The following is an 11,301-nucleotide window of genomic DNA, read 5'->3' as shown; positions in this document are numbered from 1 at the left end:
TTCTCATTACCATAAATAGGTATTAGTAAAACGTTCATAGACAACGCACTTTTAATAGCGTTGTGATTTTCATTCCCCGTGACTTCGTAAATTTATTACCTCCATGGCACCTGATCCTACCTCTGACGTTTTGGAGGTCCATGTCTGCTCTGCTCCTATTTTGTATTGTTTTTTTGGACTTTTGATCTTGAATACTGTTCGGTATCTCCATATGTTTCATTGTAAACTCACCAGATGTATAATGAATTACGCGTTATTTAAAAAATGCTAAAAATAAACATAACATATTACCACGGTATTTCAATCAAGTGTTGACGTATGGACAATGTATATAGTATTGTAATGACCAGATGCCCTATCAGGTTTTGGGAATACACAACATACACACAGAGACGTTAAAACTTAATTTATTATAATATTAACATTTATATCACAGACAACATTATAAGAAAATAGAGATTTTTAATCCAAAAATGAGTAGTAAGTACAAAGTAAGTGGACTGGGATCTCAAAATACACAGACCCTACACATAATAGAGCAAAAGAAAAGCTATAAATTGCCAAAAATATTTATAAAATTAAATTCTGTATTGTATTAATGGAAAACACGGACGGATATATAATACCTTATTTGGTAAGTTCATCTCTTCATTCATTGGTTGAACACTCTCAGGGGCAGTGACCACGTAATGTAATTATTTAATGATATAAAAAAGCAGTATCCACACCCATGCTCGAATGGCCACTCCCCTGAGAGTGTCCAACTTATAATAGTTATAAAATATTTATTAAAAATGGAGAAGATGCTTCTTGAAAATGCCAGCAATAAACAAAATATCAATGATTTGATAGATGCAGTGTGAATAAGTTAAAAAAAAAGAAAGCCAGTTGAGTTGTAAAAAAGCTTTAAAAAATTAAATTGAATCCAAACTTCGAGACAGAAGAGATGAAAATGTACATATGCAATTTAATGACACAGCTTCTACATTCTATCTGAGGCAATCAGATATACATAACATATATTGCATCTTTTAATGTCCATATGTCATTCAACACTCCAAAGTGTGTCATTTTGAAATCTAATTTTAGGCAGGCATTTCATTGCCGTTGTACTGTATCCCAGCGTTAATTTAGATTTTGTTTTAGATACTGTTTTCCCAAAAATTGCAAGAAACATTATTGTAATGTATTCAAAAGAAGTGTTTTTTCAGACACTCCAAATCTATATTGGATTTCTTCAGCAGTAGCATCCTTCCTTTTCGGACAGCAACACAAATATCTTTAATCATCGTCTTTATCAATAATTCCCAATTTTTGTCCAACCCACTTGCATTTAGCAATGATCTCATCTTGCATCAACGAAAAGCACATAGACAGAATCGCCATTCCAAACAACACGTAAACAGCGCCCAAAATAAGTTGTGCCGTCTGCTGGGGGTTGTCAAAATCTGTACCCGGAACTACGTCACCAAATCCGATGGTACTGAGTGTAATGAAGCAGAAGTATGCTGATTGTAGCTCGTCCCACGTCTCCCATAAACCAAACAACATGGCGCCGCCCAAAATGTAGCCGGCGATGACAATCATCGTAACCGTTAGAGGAACCGTGATCTTCTTCTCATCCAAATCATCGTCCTCGTCATCGCTGTCGTCATCCATAATCATCGGCTCTCCTCTAACCTGTTGTGATCGGTTGGCTAGTTCCTGTTGTTTACTGAATGACTTGATATCCAGTGGGATAATTTTAACGGGCTTTCCATCATCGCTCCTTCCTTTCACGCTGTCCGGTGTCTTTGGTGGAATCTTGCTGAAATCGCTGGTACCCATTGGCGGGGCCGCTGTAATGATCTTGGATTTGTCGTTGTTCCAGTTGGGTTCCTGAGCCACGGGTTTGATCTGAACAACCTTGGTTTTGTCTTTCTTTCGGCAGCAGCCACAGCAGCAGATCTTGGAATAAATGAACCTGAAAATATCGGCCAGCACTTCCCCAATGTTCGCCAGACAGAGGAGCATTAAGGGAATCCCTAACATGGCGTACGCGATACACACCAATCGGCCCCAGAACGTCTTAGGTGCGATATGTCCATAACCTGAAGAGAAAGGTGGATAGGATGAACTGAATGGAATATCATAAATTTGATCGTTCTACAAGGTTGATATTATAATACATCAATTATTCATTCGTTTATATGAAACTAGTCTTGTCATAAAAATGTACAGAGTCGAATAAAGAACTTAATAGTACCCCAGAATTAAATACGGCATGGTAGGTGTATGTTAGTTTACTGTTTAAGGTTGTTGCTAAAGACCACAATTTTTTTTTAAAGAGTTCTAAACATCTTAGTGCCAAAAACATTTAGCTACTCATCATGTTCATCAAGACACACAAGTTTGTTTCATTCGATGTGCAAGAGGCGCTTGAAAATCAAGTGCAGGGTCTGTTCACTTCCCTCTTAAATACAGTATACAAAAAGAAAAATTAGCACATCCTAAAATAATATACAGTTTTGATCTCATTGAAAAAAATACAGCCCTAATCTAGTACAAAAAGAAGCCGAGTTGGGAAGATTTAGGAATTATATTGTGTCAGCCATGTTTTGCCCGGAACCTCAACATCAGTTGTTGAGTTTCCTATGTATATCAAACCTTGTTTAAACTTACATAAATTGTGATTTTGCAAAATTGTTTCCTGAAAATGACAAAGTGTTTATCATTTGTTCTGAGTACGCAGGCACTTAATTTACGTGTTTGTAGCTGTATTTACTGAAAACGAGGCTAAATCATCCGATCTAATTCTTTGTCTAAGGTAAAATGAATCGCAATGCTTCAATAATTACTTTGAAGACCGATCCATTAAGGTTGAATTTTAAAATTAATCAATTATCGTCTTAGAAAGTGTATGCTTAGCAGAGGAAGAAGAATAAAATCCCTGTGAATAAATCGATAATATATAGATTAATGTTCTTCAAATTATCCGGAATGGGAGCGTTATTATGATTAGGTTCTCAAATTATATTATTTGCAGCATTAGTTTTTCTAACAGGTGAAAATAAATAATTCAAAGCTGAATTTGTTTTCAGTTTGTTATTTTGTTTTTATATCATGAGGATAGATCTGGTTTTTAGCATATATAGTACACATCTTTCGACCATGCAAAATCATTATTTACTTTTTAAAAGACATAAAATTCTCACAGACGTGAAATTGATTCGATGCACAAGAGCATGCTTTACGTATGAACAATTTCTAAAATGAGGTGAATTATTGACAAACAAGTTGATGAATATAAGCAGTCTCGTTTAAATTCATCATTTCGTAAGTTCTATGGCAATGACCTTGATAGCAAAAACAAATTATCATTGAGTCAATTGCTGACTGCATTTTTCATACTAATTTTTAGTCCATTATTTATACACTGAATTGAGGACGTTATTTTCCGATCCTGACAAGGAGCACATGATGAATGTGACCAGTCGGCAGGGGATACCCACTCCTCCATGGCACCGGATCCCACCTCTGATTTTTTGGAGATCCGTGTTTGCCCTGGTCCTATTTCGTATTGTTTATAGACTTTTGAAATTGAAAACTGTTCGTTATCTCCATTTGTTTCATTTCACACAGTGGAAATGAAAAGTGTTTCATCTTCACAGTGTGAAAAAAAAAAACTAATATTGTATACATATTATGTGTTATAGTGATTTTTTTTCTGATTCGTTTGACAGTATGGTTTAAATTTCAGAAAACTTAAATGCAGTCGTGAAAATATAACAAAAATCTAGTCGTTGAACAAAGTCCAAATCCTCGAAGCCATATATATGTATTTTCAAAGATGTATCTAAACATTTTTATAAATCAATGCAAAGATCGATTCACACACAAACAAGGAACCTAAATTGGAAAAAAAAATTCACCTGATCATTCTTTTTTATATAAAATATTGCGCCTAATACCTTCAATCGATGGCTTTTATAATATAAAACGAATAAAAAGGAGAATGCGGATCGATATTGAAACCTTTACTTTCAGCGGTGTTTCCAAGACCTCTTTGTTTTAAAAAATCAATTTCAAAATAATGAAACTATTTTAATACATAGCAATATATAGATTTTTCAGTTGTCTCATCGTAAAGAACAATACATACAATCAAGAATTAATGTATGCCTAGCAGGCGCTCGATCAATGTGCCGTGAGTGCTGCGACGAATAAAATCATTACACGACTTCCTAACGATATATGGTCATAAGTATACTATGGTAGTTAATGGAAATATATTACAATTACTGTATGTTAATTAATCTGTCTAGAATTGTGTTTTGAAGCCTAATATTTAACAAAAGCATTTATAATGCAAAAGCCATGGTCCAAAATACTCTTAAAGTCTTTCCTGGAAAACAAATACATGTATCTGAAGAAAAATGAGAAATGTAATAACTAATTTATCAAATTGATGTCCATGACTTTTACAGTTTATATATCGAGACTTTTTGTCAATTTGAAATTGCATCTTGATAGTCAACATTATATAAGGATGCTCTTGCAGATATGTACTGATTATTATTATTATTATTATTATTATTATTAATCAAATCATTTTCTTTCACATAATGTATTGGCAAGTAATTTTTGACCTCTCAATTGGTTCTTACCCTAACTCCAGAAAAGAAACAATGAACAACCTTAAAACTTACTTAATCTGGGATTGATTGCCTATTCGCATAATTTTTAGTGGTTTTGCTGTATATTCATAATATCAAAAAACATATTTGGTTGCCTCACCTTAGCCCGAGACCATAACTTTTTTTTTCTTCTATTTTTGGCAAGTTTATTTTAGCAATAATCATTCATATTCACATAAAACACCCTTTTCCCCTATCTTGGCCCAAAATCGTAGTCTGTGGGGGTATTTCTTTTCTTTTAAAATAAAAATCTACAATACATATGGATAGAGATGCTTACACAACGATACCTAATTGTTATGATGTACTGTTTTCGCGAACATTCTAAAACTCTCTCATATTCCTGTGTTAGCCTTTTATTCCTCTCTTAGTTCTACTGGTACCCCTTGGGCCATGATGAAGGACCTTTATGTACACTTTATCAGAATCTTTCTTGACTTACATTTTCCTACTAATCGTTAGGTCATTATTTACACACTGAATTGTCGACAGAGTCCTCCTTTATTCATCAATCATGACAACACGGCGAGTATGAACGCTCGGTAGGGGATGCTAAACCCTCCACGGCACCTGTTCCCCCTCTAATGCTTTAGAGTTCCTGTGTGCTCTGTTTCTGAATTGTATTGTTTGAATTGAATTTTGAGCATAAATACTATTCGTTATCTCCATATATTTCATTATCTTTTTGTCACTATTTCATGTCTCCCGAGAAAAATTGTTCAACTTTATATTCGCACAAATCAGACTATGCCATAAAACTTAAATGAGCTCTATTTTGATCTAAGGCTTGATTTTCCAATAAATATTCCTTTTGTAAAAAGTGAGGCTGAGATCAAATGGGAAAATTCGTAGAAAATTCCGTGAAAATAGGTCTAACAATTGATGTTCAAAACGTCATTCAGAATTCGCTTTTATGATAGACTTATTAGACTGTACTTGCTGGGAAGAACATTGTATCGACCATGAAATTTGCAAAATTAGGACTCTAAAGAAGACAGTAGATATCCCTGTTCCGTCAACTTGTTTGTTAATAGCTTGCCTCATTTAAGAAAGTGTTCATTCGTAGACCATGCTCATGTTGGAGACAAAAATGATAAAGGTTCATTGCTACACAATAAAGGGAAGTTGACGATAGAAAAATTGAAGTAATCACTTTCATCATAAAGACTTGTTAGAATACGTTTTAGTAAACAGTATAATTATCATTATTGATATATACCAGTCGACATAAGTAAAAGATTGTTAAGTAAAAGATACCACAGAATCTGACACATCTGTTTAAAACAATTGGATATTAATGGTAATATAACAACCAAGCTCCAAGTGCTTATAATTTAACTACTAAACTAAGGACTTACAGTGTATTTATAATAAAGGGGATAAAATTCTATCATTTTGAGGCTTTATATAATTGATTTTAGAACATATTCATCACCCCTCTCCGCATTCATATTTTTGTCCCTAACACATATGATTTTCCAAATAAATAAAAAAAAATCATTAAGGTGCACATAATTTTAGAATACCTTGCGGGGAAATATCAGTCCTTTTTACTAGACATTAAATTTCTTAATAAAGAAATAATAGTCACGTATTCTTTTAGAATTATCTCTCTTATCTCGTTTAGAGTTATCTTTCTTATCAGAGTATTGATGTATACCTTAGTCTTTGTGTTCATACCATTGTCTGAGTTCTCATTGACTCAATGTTAAGGTAATATGGCCCTAAGACAGAAACTAATCTAAATTTATCTATTTTCCTTAGTTCTCCTGCCAAACGACTGAGCTTTCTTTTTGTAACAGGCAAAAAGAAATAACATCATATAGAGTAGACAAGGGCTTCTAAAAACATCAGAGGTGGTATCAGATGCCATGAAGAAGTAAGCATCCCTGCCAAGGGGTCACATCCACTGTGTTTCTTCTCATGATCGGGAAAAAGAGAAATCCGTTGATGATTCAATTTGTAAACGTCATTCGGCGTTCGACATAATGGAAAATTCAGTGTATTGACAAGGTCATCATTTCAACCAAAGAACTTGCACAATGATCACTTAAAATGAGACTGTTTCATCAGTCTGTTTGTCAATAGCTCTCCTCAGTTAAGATATTGTTCATTTGTAAAGCATGCTCTTGGGTATCAAATAAACAGAGATAATAAGCCCCATATGCAGGTGATAAGGGTATATTGCTTCATAAGGAAGGACTTTAGATGATGCAATAAAAAGAAAACAGTTGTGTTGTAGGTGGTCTCGACCTGTGTAAGCGACGGCGATCCTGGGGAAAGGTACTCAACAGACTGCAAAATTTACGTATTTTAAGGTATTTTTCATTGGGATTTTTTTCTGAAGAAAATGTACATTAATGGTTTTGTGCTCTGTGCCTCATACAGGTGCCCTACCGTTAATATACCGTGAAGTGTACCTTACATACGGTTAATATGACGTGATGACTTACCTATAGTAGAAATGACAGTGACAGAGAAGTAGAGGGCCCCAGGAAAAGACCACTTGTACGGCGGACCCCCTTCCTTGCCATAGTCCCCACAGATATCACCCCCGTAACCAATAGCGATGCTGTTATCTCGGAACGTCTCCAGGATGCTCCGGAGTTGGATCGTCATGACGTCTTTGTTGGCGTTCCCTTCATTTTCCGTCATGACGCTGATCATCTGAGATAGGGTTTTATTCTCCATAGGGACATATTCGTTTCTAGAGTCATAGCAGATTTGTTGTTCGTTGTTTTGCTCCAAGTGTCTAAATATGAATCCCCCCGCCACGCAGTAAAGCGCCACCAAAACACACAGTCCCACATGAGAAAAGAGAAATTTCATGAATTTCCGACAACATCCTTCTTTTTTCTTTGCCATCTCAAAGTCTGGGATTTATGAGATCTTTGTATCTTATGAAATTTACCACTTTTCTCCTGCTCTGTTATTTCTTACATTTCACGATATTTTTGTAAGTAGTTTTAGAAATAATTCTTCCTGACTTCTGTAACAATCCAAGATGGCGCTGCTGGTACAATACCGTATTGAGTACCTGAAACGATAGATTTTTTTTTTTTTTTTACATTTTTAAAAGCGAGATCGATTCTACAAAACTTTACATAGAGGTAGAAACGTTTGTATGAATAATTCAAACGAACCACTCTAGTTCTGGAAATGTATTGATCTGGGATACTGTTGACAACCCGAACTGTCAATATAGTGAAATTATTTCTCCCCGCGGCGCGATCATTGTATGATGGACGTATCCAGGTAGTGATACCATAATTGAGATGTACTAAAGATACGTCTAAGACATCACAGAGTATCGCCTTCTTAGAAGCAACAGGAACATGGTTTCTGAACATAACTTACATGTACAAGCAAATAAAAAAAAAATAAAACTCCTTCTATATTGTTAAGTAAACTTAATAAATACAAAACCATTTCCTAAGTAAACATTAATGAAATAAAAATACAATGTACCAAGTATTTCATTTATGATATTCATATCCTGAAATGAATTTCTACTTCTATTTCTGACCATGCAAATAATGGACTTAAAAAAAGCATTCTATCAATATTCGATTAAATTTGAAAATATCATCTTTCTGGGTGTAAGAATAAAAGATACATTTTGAAAATTGGTTATAAAATACTGATACATATCGTTTACCTTGGGTTTTTTTTTTGGGCATACATTATAAAATTAGTTAACGATGTCTCTTTATCACTCTCTGAATATAAGTTTTCACAACTGAAAAAAATGGACAAATTCTAAAGGGCAAGTAGAGCAACACCAAAACGCGACCCCTAGACTCTTAGATAGATTAATTTTAAAAGAGGACATTAAAAAATTATTGTAGTGAGGAAAATTCAATGCTTACAATGAGGAGAACTTGATTTTAGATTTGTATCTAGGTAGTCGATTAAAAAGCATCTGATTTAATTTGCCAATAACTTATAAATATTACATGCTCATTAAGTCAAAATAACAGTATTTTTCATTCCAGGCAAATACAGACAAATTGTTGTTAACGTGAATTTATTTATTAAAAAACACATTTTCAAAAGAAATGCAGTTGCTTAATTTTCGTACTCTTAACTAACAAAGAAATTAAAATATGATGAATTTTGCTATATTTTAATAAAGCTTTAGTTAATATTATTTATGAATTATATGGAGAAACTAGCAGTATTTAAGCTCAAAAGTCCATGCATTAAACAATTATACAAATAAGGAACAGAGCAAAAGCGAACCTCTAAATCATCAGAGGTGGGATCAAGTGACATAGAGGAGTGAGCAACCCCTGCCAAGCTTCGACATTCCTTGCCATGATCGGAAAATAATGTATTTTAATTTCTAGTTCCTAGTTGCTCTCCTCTTGCACGAATAACACAGACACTGCACAAGGCTATAAATAAGGTTTCCGCAAAACATATTCAAAATTGATCACTATTCCAGTTGAGATGCCTTACACAAATTATGTTCAGCTCAGAGGTCAGTTTCCTATTAGGTTCAAATCATTTTTTTTTCTCAATGAAATTGTAAAGACTGTTTTGTCTTTAAGAAACTCATAAGTATTTCATATTGCTCAATAAATACAAATCGCTTCCTGGTGTACTTTGAAAGAAGCACACATATAGGTGTAGTTCTGACTTCTTTCAGTATTTCCTTTTGAGTACAAACAGTTTCTCAAACGCAGTGTAGTTTCTATACTAGAATACCCAGATTTAAACACAATCTTATCTGTTTGGGATCGAATAAAGAAAACATTAAATCAAGACTAAAAAAGATATGTGAAAGGAATGCGGTCTCTAAAAATGTTCCTCAAAACTTATTTAATGGAATACCTAGTCGCATTAAAGCTGTTACTTACGACGGCGTATTCGTGCCATATTGACAATGTAGTAAAAAACATTAAAAAACAACAGCTAAGTTGGGACTGTTCAGACGTAAAAACAAATCCGACATAGGGGATGTAGCCCTGTGGTCAATTTCATGGATACAGGTGGTACTACTTGAAAGCTATTATGACAGGATTTACCGCTTCTCAAGAAGATATTCGATGTCTTCTTTCTATACAAGATCAGGAGGGAGTGTTTTTAAGGAAAAGAAACAGATTAAGACGAAGATTGTACAATAACAAAGGTCCAACAACAACAATATTCATTTTCACACCGTTTACTGAACAAGTTACAATTTATCGTGTTTCTGTACCTGTTATAGTAAGCAGCGAAGGGACTTCTCTATACAGTAGCTTTACCAGGTTTCTTATCCAGTACGCTTCAGTTCCGAATCAAAAGAAAAAAAATCATACAATCGATTTTCTGAATCGTTCAAACGATTTGTAAAATTGTACAAACGATTTTTCAAAATTTTCTCTACATTGTCAAATTGGCACGAATACGCCGTCGTAGTTACTACATATAGGACAATTAATTAATTACTAAGAAGAAAAAATATCAGGTATTATAAAAATAATCATCTCCATCAGGGGTCCCACCCTTTGTAGCTGCAAGGTTGAACACTGGCAAATTCCAGGATTTGCATCAAATAAGGGATTTTTTTCTTTTGTTTATGTTTTTTCTGATTTTTGGGGAGGGGTTGCTATAGGCCTGATCTTATTTTTTATCATTATCTCTTAAACTATCGCATTAAGCCTTTCAGTGATAAACAACTTTTAATACTTAAATCGGAGGTGTCAACAAATTCCTTTCTATTTACATAACCTGCCTATTGTAAAAAACAAAAATTAAATATGATGGTGCTTCTTAATGAGGGAAACAAGCCCAAATAAAATCAAATGAAGTTACATGTCGCCATAGGTCTAAAGGCAACGCGTTGAATTATAATGATTATTATTTCGGAAGCGTTGTTAGCGTTGTATAATTATTCATCATTAACGAATGGTTGATTTTGAACATTTCTTAAGGTTCTTGGAGATAACAGACATAATTCAAGTTCAATTGTCCATTCAAACAAATAAAATCCAGAGCAGAGCAAACAGGGGCCTTCAAAACATCAGAGGTGGGATCAGGTGCCATGGAGGAGAGAGATTCACCTGCCGGCCAGTCACACCCGCCAAGTGTGCTCGAGCCCCTTGTCATGATCGGGAAATGACCGTAGATAATTCAGAGTATAAATAATAGCCTAACAATTTCTTTGAAAAACGTTCATCAGCATTTGACTACCAATAAATGATAGATTGTATTTGCTGACATTGTATCGACCATAGAATAAAACTAGAGAATATTCTTGTGTTTCGAATCAACCGTTAGAAATAGACCAAATACGCGTGTGACAAGGGCATTGTCCTTTCTGACGTATTTTATTTTATCAAATAAAATCTGCTACATATGTATAAGGGACGTTGACAACTGAAAAGTTAAAATTATCACGTTTATTATTAAGCTTTCTTGATAGGTTATCGTTTACGTCTTTTCCTAGTAAAATGTTCAAATATGAAAAATGGGGGTGATTCTGTGGTATCTATTTATTTAAACTCACTGGGATATATTGTGTCGACCTATCAATTGAATGATCTATTTTTAATTTATTATACGTTGTCGATATACATATAATATATGTATCTTCAAATTTTCCTTAACAACTGTTACCTATTCAATCGACAATCATCAT

At 34.0% G+C, this 11,301-nt stretch overlaps 1 protein-coding gene across 1 annotated transcript; it reads right to left on the bottom strand.

The window, feature by feature from the left end:
- Positions 1 to 391: 391 nt before the first annotated feature.
- Positions 392 to 7,708, bottom strand: LOC134245127 (TWiK family of potassium channels protein 18-like). Its single transcript, XM_062727390.1, has 2 exons — positions 7,130 to 7,708; positions 392 to 2,090 (listed from the first exon to the last, which is right to left on the bottom strand). Exons 1-2 carry the CDS (start codon positions 7,539 to 7,541, stop codon positions 1,282 to 1,284), a joined length of 1,221 nt encoding a protein of 406 aa, XP_062583374.1. The 5' UTR covers positions 7,542 to 7,708; the 3' UTR covers positions 392 to 1,281.
- Positions 7,709 to 11,301: the final 3,593 nt, after the last annotated feature.

Source organism: Saccostrea cucullata, unplaced genomic scaffold, assembly GCF_032062105.1.
Source record: "Saccostrea cucullata isolate Sc308-1 unplaced genomic scaffold, CSIRO_AGI_Scuc_v1 ctg14153, whole genome shotgun sequence".
Taxonomy (NCBI): domain Eukaryota; kingdom Metazoa; phylum Mollusca; class Bivalvia; order Ostreida; family Ostreidae; genus Saccostrea; species Saccostrea cuccullata.
The sequence above is the reverse complement of the archived record's forward strand: the minus strand, read 5'-3'. Positions and strand labels throughout refer to the sequence as shown.